This window comes from Rhopalosiphum maidis, chromosome 3 (genome assembly GCF_003676215.2).
Source record: "Rhopalosiphum maidis isolate BTI-1 chromosome 3, ASM367621v3, whole genome shotgun sequence".
NCBI lineage: Eukaryota > Metazoa > Arthropoda > Insecta > Hemiptera > Aphididae > Rhopalosiphum > Rhopalosiphum maidis.
Genome location: NC_040879.1, coordinates 24,709,317 through 24,724,734, shown reverse-complemented (window position 1 = coordinate 24,724,734; position 15,418 = coordinate 24,709,317). Strand labels below are relative to the sequence as shown.

The 15,418-nt window shown below is 31.1% G+C and overlaps 1 protein-coding gene across 1 annotated transcript in view; it reads left to right on the top strand.

Moving 5' to 3' along the window:
* Positions 1–10,024, top strand: part of LOC113557178 (protein big brother-like) — a 29,129-nt gene extending 19,105 nt beyond the window's left edge. Inside the window, exons 4-5 of the mRNA XM_026962533.1 lie at positions 9,119–9,235; positions 9,743–10,024. Of these exons, the coding sequence (XP_026818334.1) occupies positions 9,119–9,235; positions 9,743–9,886 (261 nt within the window). The 3' untranslated portion in view covers positions 9,887–10,024. The remainder of the gene's footprint in view (positions 1–9,118; positions 9,236–9,742) is intronic.
* Positions 10,025–15,418: the final 5,394 nt, after the last annotated feature.

Below are 15,418 nucleotides of genomic sequence, written 5' to 3'. Positions count from 1 at the left end.
TAGCTCTTTTTGTAATACATACGCCGCCGTCGATTTTATTTTTTAGATTGAGAGATACCGTTTCGTCCGTTTCACGGATTAGTCCACAGACGGAACATGATACAATATAATATTATATAGAATCGACCGTGTGATTGCGTGTTCAACACGGATTTATGACTCGGACGCGTTCACGTGATGATAAAAACTCGTGACAAATCTAATTACGGCAGTTTACAGCGAAAGGGTTTTATGTTTTTGTTATTATTTAAACGGGTGTGTAGTACGACGCGGCGCATGTACATTGAGTGAGAGATAGAGTACAATGTCCAAACCCTTTTTCATTTTTTTATCGCTCTTCGTCGGCGGGCTTGTAGTATAACTCGCGCATATATACATAACGGGTCGCGTATCGTCGTTATCCACCGATTATCCGCGCATCGGACACTTAACAAAAGAGTAGAGAAATAATGTTTTATCATTATTATTATTATTAATAGCGACCCGTTGCCAGTCGTCTGGTAATTGAGACGAACCCGCGCACACGTAAATACGTCACAGCGGGGAAGTTGAATTTTGTTTTCAATTTCTTCCCCATCCTGCGATCAGCAGCTACATTAAACAATGCGCACGAGTGTATATTATATAATACATAATAATATAATATTATTACGATGTCAAACCGTCAGCACTCCGAGTCGATCAATTCAAACTCGTCGGCATATATAATGTAACAATATTATAATAATGCACAAGCGTATAATATAATATGTATCTATATACGAGTTGTTGTTAGAATAACAATAATAATATTATAATTTGATGTATTGTCAGTCATAGTGCGGCAATTCAATTTTGTATTCAATCTGCCATGGGCGAAATATTTTCGAAGTATACGATAGTCGATAATATGTACCTATTATACGATTAGAAATCGGCAAACGATCGACGACCATTAACAATAAACGATAAACCATTAAACGATTGTTAGTTCTATATCATTCACATAGTGTGCGACATCTTCAAATATAATAATATATTAACATACTTCATAGATACGTACCTATTTTTTAGTTTTTAATTTATGGAACTGAGTACCCGCTAAACGTCCGACCAATGTTGACATAATATGTATAATATATATTATTGAGTTGTTTTATACGAGTGTTATTTCTATTGATACTTAGTCACGTTAGGTTTTCTGCAACTTGGTGCATTGAATATTGTATATAGGTAGTGGCGGAGCGATATTATCGATGCGGTGACGAGACGAGAGTTAAAGTAAAAGTACACGAATATTATTAAGCCCGGATGCGTCATTTCAGGATTTTGCGTAAAAGACTTGAATGCTTAATAATTTACAGATAACAAATCATAATAAAAATCACTCAATGAATAGGCTCTTACTTTCAGTTAAAAAAATTATTATTAATCATTGCAAAATTGTTTTATAATTAATCATTATTTTTTTTTTTGTAATACAATTAAATCTAGATACCTAAACACACTTATAGTTGTAAAATAAAGCTTTATTCAAGAATAGACTAGTAGTTATGGTTTGTCATGAAAAATTATCAATAAGTTAAAATAAATACCGAAAAATTATTCAAGATACTTAACTAATTTAAAAGTATTTATAATATTTAATAAATGTATTCAACTAATGAGATGAATCAAAATATAAAAAAATCTTTTATCACTTTTATTATTAAAAAGTTTAAAAATATCAAAAATGTTTATGGTTAGTGTTAAAAACACATCTATCAATTTTAATAGCGAGTCCATATTGAATAGAATGTAATACACCCTTGTATTCGACATTTCACAAATGACAACACTGATTATAATCGTAAAAATATACCTATATACCTATATAATAGAGTGTCGATTTTCGATGTACGAAAAATATATGTGTTCATGATACAAAAAGTTTTCGTGGTCTTGTCGTTTAAAACAATTAGAATTTAATGTATCGAATAAACTGCGTATATTCGGTTAAAAGCTTGATATGGTTACGTAGGTATGGTTTTTTTTTCTGTAGTTCTTGTAATCAGTTTCAGATGTTTCAGTTGTAACAATTAAAAACTATTTTAATTGGTAGTGTTCAATTAAAATTGGTCGCTTCCTCGAATGTGGTCGTAATGTCAAATGTTTGCAAGATTGAGAAACGCTGCAAATACAAACTTATTGGTTGTATATAAACGTAGTTTTCACTTTTCGTTTTATTTTAATGATTTACGCTCTATATATGAACTATAAAAACATTTAAAATTCAAATATATCATATTTCTATGAAATATAATTATTATTGTCGCGGACTTGAGGTTATATTATAGATGTTCATACACGGATCTTTTTCCTGCGAGATTTACAGTATTTAATCTTAGGAAACCGTAATAGGTATTATATATACGTAAAATAACAACGACTCCCGAAGATTTTTCTAGTTTTGATAGACATTCTATGTTTATGTTTTTCAAAACATTAAAATTGTTTAAATAAATATAAATACCGGTAGCAAATATTGTAAAAAGTTGTATTGATAAATGTTCAAAGTAGGTACTGTACTATTGTGGCTTTGGAAACATTGGGCGGATAATATTAGATAATACTCTTGTGAATTATGAATTACGAGGTGTTAAACTGTTAAATTGATAATGTATTTTTGTGTGATGCAATGATTTATGATTTATTTTTATGTTGTTTAAAAATTGGAACTTGTGGTTATTATTACTTATTTAAAAAGGTCACATTGTGGCTGTCGTATTGAAGTAATTTAATATTTAACCTCAGGTAAATAATGGTTTTTAATGACATTTTATAATACCTATATTACATCATAATATCGTTTAGACTAATTGTTATTGATATACCTATAATATAATAATATAATTTATGTTTATTATTATTTTTTAATTTAAATATAAATGAAATTTAATTTTGGGGTCTTTGAAGATTTTGAGGGATTATTCTTCGAGAGACCCTCTCAATTTTACTGTGTCTTCACTGCATCAAACGAAGATTTGCCCACTACACCTATACCGTGGTATACTTAATATTGTATTATATTAATGAATCTGTGTACCGGGATACATTTAAAGTAATATAATCATTGTCCGTATTACTCTTTGGAATAATATTTTCAAGTGCCTCTGTACAATATTATATATATTATATTCGTAAATATACAGCTACACATACAATATAATATGTATGACATGCTCTACAGATTGGATTTTTATAAACGTTGTTAAATTTTTTTCTTTGGCAATAAATCGACCTATAGAATTGTAAAGAAAGAAATTCCATATTCAATATAATAATATGTTCCATTTATATATATATATATACATATATTTGTATTTGTTATATTATATATATATTATGTACAGTAAATTTAAAACGCGGCAGCTGAGAGTTGATTAAGAATGCGACGGGATGCATGCCGAGGGGGCTATTCGCAGTATACGAGGCTCGTATAATAATAAATAATATATATATACATAGTATTATACATATTATAAATCCCTGTGAAATTATTTTCAAAGTGTATGGTATGATACAAATAGGACAGAAATGTGGCGTATTCATTGTTCGCGTTTATTTGACGTTGATCCGGTTTCTCGTGACTTTATATCGTTATTGAAACTTGTGTGTGGATGATCGAAAAAGAAAAAAAAAGGGTTGTGTCCGTGACGTGTTTATACTCCGTCTATAAGGGATCGATTTCTCCGCATTCACGCCACTGTTGTGATGTCGTGTGTTTACTCGGGTCCGTTTCATCGCCTCTGAAAAAAAAAGAAAGAAGAAAGAAGGAATTAACGAGAAAAATAAATATAATAGTAAACAAGTATGAAGTATTATACATACCTATAGGTATATTTGTATACGGGATCAAAACGCCTGCGTTCAGGTGTATATTGTGATCTACCGCTCAGAAATAATGGTTTTTTGTTACTAAAATATTGTATACGAGTAGTAAGGGTTGCGAGAATATGTTATAGGTGCATAACAGTGGTGGATCATATTTTACACTTTACATTTTAGCTAAGTATTCTGCGGTGAATAAATTCGTATTAATCGAATGATTTTAAAACGTATTTACAGTACCTATAATAGACTATGGAATGTGAATATGAATATATTAATAAGTATAATAAAAATAATAATAACACAATATATTTTTACATTATGTTTAAATACAAGAGGATTTTCGATAAAAATTTACTTAGATTAATTTGGAATACTCGCAGTTAACTGGTTTAGATTACATTATTGATTGTCCTGAACATTATTACGTAGACTAGGTGTGTTAAACGCAATAAAATATCAATTGTCTGCGCAAATACCTTAATAAATAAAAAAAAAAATTGAGGTAATAATGAAGAAATGTATTATATCCACAGGATCGTAATCATTTTTGCCCTGATCCACCAAAATTCTAAATCCACCCCCCGCAGGTTGGTAGATGTATTATAATATAAAAGACCGATATACATTATCTGACGGCCATTTACTGTTTAAATTTTTAAAATTTTAAATATTTTAATACGAAATAATTTTTACACGATTTATGAAATTTATGTAAGAACACACAGTTTTAACTTTTAAGCGTTATTCGATGGACGGGTATAATAGATGCCGCGGTTAATGAGTATGGACATCTAGGTAAAATAATACTATCGTTCAATTGTTATTAAATTCGAACATCGCGCGTTTCGTTATTGCTGCGCTTCTCGAAACTTTAAAATTTAAATCAATTAACTAAAAAAAAAAGAAAAAGAAAATTAAAAACTTATCGCCTTTGCTATTATAGGTACCTACGTATTTTATGGCATTAAATATTTTGTACGTGGATTACATTAATATATACGTCGTGCGATGTATAAACATAATCTTATTGTATGCGCATACGCTAACGAGCTCTGGTATAACGTGGGACAAAGGACGCACTGCGAACACTGACGCTGCGTTCTTATTACAATATATGATTTTTTTTTCGCTAAATCTTATCTATATATTATGCTATTAAATCATACACGAAATGTATTATGATCACCGGACAAAATCATATTAATTTTAAGTAAAATTTGTTCCCGCGTGCATTGTACGAATATAATATAATATAATATATAGGTGAATAATAATGTATTATGACGTCGGCACGTACGTTTCGCGATTATTATTATTATTATATTATTGTCAACGCGTCGTACGCGCGTTTGTTTTGTTTTGTTTGATTTTGTCGTGCGACGCTAATGAGAAGCACACGTCTTGAGGAGAACACGTGGCACGCGTGTTTCCACAATAGATCAGAGTAAAAACAATGCGTTACTGTGCGACGCGATTGTATTCGGTTTTCACGTCTAATTGGATGTTGGTAAACAAAAGGACTCGCTCGTGATCCCTTTTTTTTTTGTAGCGATCGTATATATATACGTATAACTGCATATATCGCATGAGTTGGGGCAGCACTTAATGTCCTGTTAGTATATACCTATAGGCTATAATCTTCATGCTTATAAACATGTGTGTTATATGTTCGAACCCAAGATCTCACCATCAGACCCGTTGACCTAAGCCTCTTTTGCGGCTCACAGTCACCAGAATCATTAGAAAATTAATTAAATAAAAATAAATAAAATTTTTTGTTTTTTTTCGTAACTATGTGTGTGTGAGAGAGAGAGATAGTTCGGTGTACAATGTATATGTTACGGCTTAAGTCCGAAACATGGTTAAAGTGTACATTATCCGGATAATGCGCACATAATCCATACTAGATGGATAAAGTAAATACTTAACATTTAGAATCATAGTTTCGTATATTAACAGGATATTTTGTACATAAGCCATTGATTGATGGATGAAGTGACTGGGTAGAAAAAATGTACTAAAAAATATATTATTATACAATTATATTTTCAACGGCACTAAATGTAATACTAAAAATAAATATAAATAAATACTACGAACTAGGTAATAACGAGGGAACGACAGAAAAACATTACAATAGGTCTCAATTTGATATTTGTCCTTAGCCATTCATTACAGTAGACGAGGTGTCAAATACAAAAATATTGTTATGAGAAATCGCAAAAAATATGTTATTGTTAGGTGATCAGGGTTATCAACGTTGTGCATATAAATCAAATTGCAAAACAAATAAATACAAATGCAAAGCATTTGGCATTTTATGCAATGGTGTTATTTGGACCGCACATGCAGGGTATACATATGCGTATTTAAAATCTAATATTGTAGTAATTTGGCCCATGTTTATAAATTAATAGGTCTGTATAATTTATAGTGGCTTGCACTTAAGTGGCCTGCTATATATATGCCATGTGTAATATTAAAAAAATAATTAAAATGACGCCACTGATTTTATGCAATTCTAAATGTCATCAAAGTTTACCATGTTTAAATAAATAATAATAATAATAATGTTATCTAATAAATAGAAATAAAGTTAATTTGCATCAAATGTAGTTTAATATTTAATTGTTAACTTATATTAATTAATTTTATTGAAATAAAATATTATATATTATGAATTTATTAATAACATTTTACATTAGCCATAACACGATGGCTAAAGTTGCTTTAGCCGGGTAATGTATACATAATCCATTTCTTAACAGTTTTTATTCACGCCTAAAATCCGAAATTGGATAATATGCGCATTAACCGGATAATGTGTACATTAGCTTAATTTGGACTTTAGCCGTAACATAATATACACTATAGTACTATACATATATGTACAATTAATTTTTTTATGAGTTATAAGTTATAACCTTTTTCTAATTCTTAGTGGTAATTTTAAAACAATTTTATAAAATATTGTTTTTTCGATGGGCGAGATTTTTGTGTGGCTTAAATACTTTATTGATATTCTATTGCTGTTTTTGGCTCAGTTGATACTTTACATTCATCTAAATTGTATATTTTATAACAATCACTATGAATAATATAATATGTATTTAAAAAATCACCATCTGAATAATTTATCGTATGCCTAGGCGCCTAGCCATACAATGTTTTGCCTTATTCTCGATTACGATTAATCGTATACAAACTCAGCGCTGCGGGTCGGCGTGAATGTCGTAAAATTAGGTCGTAGATTTTTACGGTTCTGCCAGTGGTTCAGGTATTATTAGATGATTAATTTTCAGACGGAGGTACCCATGTAGTGTAATTGTGACGGATTATTATTATTAATATTAATTTCGTCGTTTAACGAAGCGGCGGCATCGCACATAGGTACGTTTGAAAACAACCCGCCACGGGACGTATATATAGTATATATACCTACCCACTTCGGGGTTTGTTACGTTATTCTTTTAGAAATTATTGTAATAATCACGACACCGAACAGATTATAATGTGACGGTGTTGAGGGAAAGAGAAAAAAAATAATAAAAAAAATTCATTTTGTTTCGGCTCCAATATTGTCTCAAGCAATACAATCGCGCAGACGAGGTATATATATATTGTATATAATAAGAGGCCGTTTGTGTCTTCGGAGGATTAAATTTATCGATGATTTCAGTACTGGTTTCTAGCAGCACCGTATCCATCCGTCCGTTTCTACTCCTCCCCAGAATATAAGTATATAATATTATTATAATAATGGCCGGACGAGTGGGTGGGTGGTTGAGGGGGTCACATAAATCGATGTTTACGGTCTTGTCGGCGACCGTGTTTGAGTATGCGAGTATAATATCGTCGTTTCTTCTAATAAGTATACTTTGTTTTTTTTCTTCAATTTTGCCAAGACCCCATACTAATATTTTTTTTTTTATCGTGTTCTCTGCCTTTCGGTTTTGACCGACACGCCGCCGATTTCTTCTCATCGTTTCGTCCCTACCTTTCGCTCTTTTTCTCTCTCACACAACATATATACGTTTTGTACGTATACGGCCTAGCTGAATTTATAATGACTAAACCTATACATGTGGTATACATGTGATGTCCTCAGCCCTTGATTATAGAAATAATAAATTAAATACGATGGATAAACGGTTATACATTTACGGCATAATATCGTGCTCTATACGCGGAAGTTATGTTTAATTGTTTATTATCGTTTTTTTAGTGTATACGATATTATAATAGATTTATATTATTTATATATGTGTAAGATATGACAGGACATAATACATACTTGTATAATTTATACGTGTATTAGTTTTTAATATTTATTACGTAAATATACGAGTGAGTCGAAAAGTTAGGTCTTTTTCGTTTATAGAGAAAAGATAAAAATATACATACTTTGTACGTTTGATAATATGATAATAATTAAATCGAATATAATGGTTTTGTTTACCTAATAAATATAATATATGGTAGGTTTTCAAATAAAATATTAATCATTATTCAAACACGACAGTGGTGGAATGTACATAGATAATAATAATATGTTATTATAAATTGAAATATATTATACATGTCTCGCCGTCTCTGTCCCCATTTATAACTTTTATTCTAATTCGTATGTTTTAAATATTAGCATAGTCACGGTTGCTGTATACTATATTAGGTATATATACGAGTATAGTCGTAAAATACGATTTATATATTTTTTCAATTTACCTAAACTTAAAATTAATAAACGAATACATTAAAAATATTATTACACAAGCGAATGCAGTTAATTTATAGAGCTATAATTTTTGTAAATCAAAATTATGTTTTAAAAGCTGAATTTTAAATTTTTTCGCGTTCTCAAATAATAATTATATATATCTGAAATACGGTGGACATTTAGCAACTTTTGCAATCTGACAGAACAAATTTTAATTTTCGTCACAAAAAAAAATATATATATTACGCATTACTTATAAATTTTAAGTTACTGAACTATGATTATATGTCATAGTTATCAATAATTATTAATTAGCAATTAAAATTAAAGCTATGAATAGAGTATTGTTTTTTCCTAAAAAATATTTTCATCTTGTTGTGCACGTGTACAAATGTATACGATTAGGTCGTATATTATATTATAGCTTGGTATAATACCTGTATGGTATAATTGTTTTTTTTCTTTGTTATTTTTTTTCTGACTTTAACTAACACACTGCACTGCTCTTACTTGTAACTAATTTCCGTCGATTTGTCTTTGCCCACACAGGTTCACATACTGTCGCATTTCATAATGAATGGAGTGTGCGTCCGGTGGAAAGGGCGCATCGACTTGGACAAATTGGACGGCATCGGTTGTCTGGAGTTTGACGAAGAACGAGCAATGGTGAGTGCATATTATTACTGCTACACGCACTCCGAGAATATCGTGCCCCCTGGAAACAATATATATCCGACGCGTGTTCAATTTTCCATTATAAGCGTTTTGCGTTTGACGTTTTAAAACAATTTAAATTCACATAGGTTTGATGTATTTAATAAGCAACACATTTTTCTATATCTATAATCGTGTTCACGAGATTTTATGTACTTGTACCTTATATATATTATATATTTATATTCTAAGAGATACTTATTACGTCTAAACGCATATAATAGCCATCGGCGTCGGTTAGGCCCACTTAGTCAATTGCCGACATTCAATCAATTTTTGTAAAGCGATTTTTTAAGCTATAATTTATAGAAAAGTTGTCTACATTCCTACTAACGAACCGTTATAATATATTTCGATGTATATAAATATATTATATTATTATTATTATGCTATGGTATCCCAAAAACTGTTTGTGGGTAACAATTTGATCTAAACGGGGTTTTTTTTACGTTACGATAGATCGAGAACAGGATGTTACAAGAGCAAATCGAGAGATACAACGATCGTATCAGAGAATATCAGGATAAACCTCGTGCCTACAGACACCAAGAGCGCGGTGTTACCGATTCGGATTTAGACGTGAAAAGAAGATTGAACTATTAAATCATTAGATACCTACATACAGATTCAACTTACGCGCATATACGTATACACAATATACATCTACATAATATATTGTAGTGCGTTTATATTTATGTGTATTTATGTGCGTGTGTGTGAGAAAATACTTATGTTTTTATTATTTTTTTTATAATTATTTTTTATTTTTGTTACTTATTTATAGAATTATTATATTATGATTATTATTATTTTTTTTTTTTTTTATATATATTATATTTATACTGACTCACAGTGGCGGATTCAAGGGGTTAGATTCTATCCCCCCCTTGATAGTTATATATATTATATTAATTGTAAAGCATAACATAAAATCCTAAATATTGTGTTTGTGTTTACACAATTATATGATAGATATATATAAAAAATTGAAAAATTTTAGGCAACCCCCCCAAAAAAAGAAAACAAAAAATCCTAGATCCGCCATTGCAGTGACTTACGTATAATGCATTTATTATATATTATTATGAATTGCGTTTGCACGTCAAACAATCAATAATTTAAAATATCGTCATATACCATTATATATATATTTTATATTATCTAAATTTAAATAAGTTTTTGAGGAACGTGCAAAAATCGATATTTAATCTTCCGAACAAAGTGTCAAACTATATTCAATTGTAAAACCGTTAGTATACTTTTGGAAATCGTCTGTAATTTTATTGCTACGTTGCATAAACAATAGCTAGTGATAATTACTAAGCATTCAATGAATCAATAATGATTAATGAGCTAATGGCCTCTTAAACATGATTTAGTGATCGGAAATCGATCCATTACATTTTAAAAAACCGTTAAGTTTATCAATTTTTTATGCAACTTGGTATATATAGATTATAAACTTTTGATAATATAGTAGATGTGCTTTTTTTAACATAGAAGATTTAGTAGCGCATTTCCAGTGACTTTTAGCGATTCTTTCTAAAATGAAATTATTATTTGTTCTTACGTTTTTAATAATAGTTTAAAATTATTTAAAACGAATAAAGAGGGTACACTTTCAATTTAAATTAGGTAATATATGGTCGACAAATCGTAGAAAAAAAAAACAAAACTTATGCATCGAAATAATAACTATGACATACAAAGAAAAACACACATCATTGTAAAATCAACACATTCATTTTATTGGAGCCGCTCAGAATCTAAAATAATAAGTTAGATCTTGGTTTCAATACAGGTATAATAATTTTGCATGTACCGTATCTTCGCACGATCGAAAAAACGAACGCATTCTAAAAATATTTTAAACACCAAAAGTTCGCGTGCTATACAATTGATATAATTAATAATGTTAAAACATATATATTTATTTCCTAAGTTGCTTAAAGTAGTTGCTTAAAATATTATTCTTTAAAATTATTAAATTATTACATACCTACCTATTTATTTAAATATGAAAAATGAGATAAGTGTTGTAAACAGCCAACGAAGAAATGTGCTGTTAGTAAAAAATGAAATCGGACTGAAATGTAAACAAAAAACATATAAATCAAAATTATACACAATTGCCGTTGATAATAATTTTTCGCAGGAATCGGGTACGCATTCACGTAATGGGTGCGATATTTCGGAAAGGTGAAGTGATTGGTTAGTAGTGAATGGGCGCACATTTCGATACTTCAGACCGTGGGCTGATGGATATGACAGATGGAGGTCCTGTAAAAAACAGTATACATACCAGGGGCGCCAAACAATTTTAAAGTCGACCATGTTAGAATTTGTTTTTAGTAATAAAACAATTTTCTATAGAAATCGATCTTCAAAAGTGAAATATACTTTTAGTAGATCGTAACCAAAAAAAGTTTGAGCACCCCTAGTCTATACAGTAAACATAACCAGTTTGTAGATTCAATTCAAAAAATTGATAGTCAAGTTTTGCGGGATAGTTGCAAACGAAAAGCTACAAGTTCTATGTCTAGTAGCTAATACAATTAACTAAACTTCTATAATTAATTAAACTCTATTCCCTACCCTACATCAGTAGAAGATGCCATTAAATAATTAAAATAATTATAAAATAAAGATTCATTAATGTTAAAATGTTTTTAATGATGTATTTGTATCTGTATTTAAATATTTAAAATAATCATGATTTTAAATTTTTTATAAAAAATTTCGCAATGTCGCACCCAATTTCATGCGCAATCGTACGCCGTTGAATAGTCGAATTCGTGTTCTTTGTTATCCCGGCACTACGCGCAATCGTACTCTACCGGTACCGACATTTACATGAACATATCGATACATTCGATACCAATATTATTGTTCGACTTAAACAACGATTAGAACGATGATTAGTGATAGAAAAAAGCGAATGGGACTTGATTATATTACTGATCGCCTCTCCAAGTTAATAAAACTTAAAATAGCAACTAATGCAGTGAAGGATTAACCACTACAGTTCCTATAGGCATAAGGCTCGTGAGGCTCAAGCCTAGGGCGGCAACTTGTAGGGGGTGACAAATTTGATATGTTATTTTATTTTTATTCTCAAAAAATGAACTAAAAAAAAAAAAATTGAACCATTACTATTTTTCACTCCCGGGGAGGCTATCCCGATAACCCATCACTCTTCGATGTTAGCCCATTTAAACTACAATCCTTGGATAGTATTTAAAAAAAAAGGAGGCTGTAAACACTGAGCGTGTCTCAGGGCACCGTGAAAATTAATCCACCACTGAACTAGTGTAGTGACATATGAATTTCATTAGATATAAATATTAGATCAGGTTGTTTAGGCCGTGTCCGGTATTTCCTATATCTAATATGTGTATATAATATATATATATTATATTGTGTGTGGAGTTACGGTGTTCAAAAACAGATGTGTGAAGTTAGGGTGTTAAAAAAAAACTTTGCGTGCGGAGTTTAAGTGATATATTATTATAAAATGGCCACGATACGTGCGCAGTTACGGTACACCGGAATTTTTAGTTATTATTATTTCAAAAATATGAAAGTTGCACAATCACTATATTATAATATATGTCCCAGGAAGTAATTATTATTAAAAAAATGCATTAACTTCTTTTTAATTGATTAATTGAGTTAAGTTTGTATTTTTTTTCGCATATTAATTTTTAACCTTTAAACCCAAGTTAATTTTTGTCTGTGACTTACCCATCTTTAGAAAAAATAATATCTGCTTCTAGGGGTACGGACCAACCGTTAATACGCCACTGGACTGCAGTGGCGTATTTAAGGGGGGGGAATTAGGAAGATACATATCCCCCCTTGACCCATTTTTTTGTAGCTATTTTTATATGGTTATAGTTGTGTTTTTTTCTATTTATCTACTATCAGTAGTTATTACAATTTTGAGCTGTTTGGCATCGACAATTTTAATTATATCTCCTCCCTTAAAGAAATCCTAAATACGCCACTGCTGGATTTTAATCTCAACTGTAAAACATATATATATATATATATAATACATTATAATTTATAATGATATATTGTACGATTATAAAATTTGTCAACCGATTTACAAATTTAAATAATATAAATAATTGTATTCTGATCATATTTTATAGTATATTATACGTACCCATCATATACAGATATTTAATAATTATGTTGTTTGGTTATTTTTGTATTTTCCGTGTAGGCTGATCCTCTTCAACAGTCCTCTTCACAGTCTCTCATCCATAACCGCTTCGCGCCGGCTTATCCTTTTTCTCTCAGCAGAAGAATATAATATTATCACTTACATCGTGTGTGCACGATAATGTCGATAATACTCGCAAGAAATCGAAAACGTGGACGAGACTCGTGCGCGGAATTTCTATGCAATATTATGTATGATTTCATAGAACGATATAAAGAAATAATGGCACTCGATCAACCGAAGACGCCGTGGGCCTGACAACAACCGCAAAGCGTACCTATTATATAGTGTACATTAGCCGCGGTACAGAAATGTATTTTCGCGTCGTCGAGTACGTATATCAAACACGCATGTCTAATCCGTGTATACCTATTATACCGACCAGTATACGTATGGTTATTTGCTACCGAAACGCGACCGTTTATTTTTTTCCGTCAGCGCGCCCGTCATATTCGAATGTTCTCCACCCCCCCCCCCCACACACACACACACCGGATCATATACAGTTTTCACGGTCGATTTCCCCCGATCGAGTGACGCGCCCGATAGATCGACACCTCGGCGCCGGCCGGACACCTTTTGACGGAGGGCAAAAAAAAAAAAAACGAAACAATAACGACAACAATGATAAGACGAAAAAAGCGGTCGCCACGTACTTACACGGTGTGTGACGAAAAAAAAAAGAAAAATACAAAAAAAACCTCCGAGTCCGACGTACAATGAGACGGCGGCGTGCACGCGTCGCCAATTCGTCACTTTTTGACACGAGCACTTCCCCGTCCGCCGATGTCACATTGCTGCGACCGGTGAATTATAATAATAACTGCAGTCGCGCGGCATATCCACGAGGATAATATGTATTACGTACCCACGTTTAGCCATCGTAACGGATACGGTGATGGGTATATGTCGCTTGACAGACGGGTCAATCATCGCGTCGAAACGTCATCGATCTGTTAAATGTTATAATAAATATATATATTATTATATTTATTGTATTATAATAATGCGATACAATATTGGCGCGCAAAAGTAAAAATATGACGCGCGGAATAAAAATCGGCGGTCACCGGTAGTAACGTTCGATTTCCCCGTGCGCATATTATCGTCGTCAATTCCCCGTTGCAGGAAATACGGTTTTGTAGACGGTTTGGCTTCCATTTGACGGATGATTGATCGGACTATATGAAAACACTTATAAACGTTATATTTATATTTATATGGGTAAGGTATAAATTATATTATTGCGATATTGCGTAACGGTATTTTTGATTTCCGCGTCCTCGGTGCTTTATATATATTTTTTTTTAAATTCGGCAATTCTTGTGCTGGACTTCGGTGTACGTGTACAGTGGGTCAAAAACGGTAATTTTGTCAATATAGTATAGCTTTTGAACGCTGCAGTTTAAAAAAAAAATGTGATAGTCTCCGATTGGCGAGATGAACTGCAAGACGAGTTGTTTAACCTAAATCGTCGCATCGCTATTGAGACGCATCATAATTACAGAATAGCCATAACTTGCAAAAACATTATATTTTTTTTTATTCTGATACTATAATTAATTATTCATTTTAATTTGTATTTTTGTAATTAACACGTAAAACACAATAATGCGATCGTAATACATACGTACGAACGAGTATCGAACAGGTCACTGGTGAGTCCAGATAAAACATATGTAGTACACTGTAGAGTATTGCAGAGTGCAGACTATTCAGGTAAGCTAGTATTCGATCTGGGACAAACAGACATATAGCAATTAGGACGTGGCCATTGTTTGGACGTAAAAAAAATATATGTATATATAAATCAGTAATTACAATTAATAAGCCGTTTATGTTTATGAAAATAAGTCAAAAATATTTAAATAAACACATTTTTTATTATATAAAATAGTAAAATT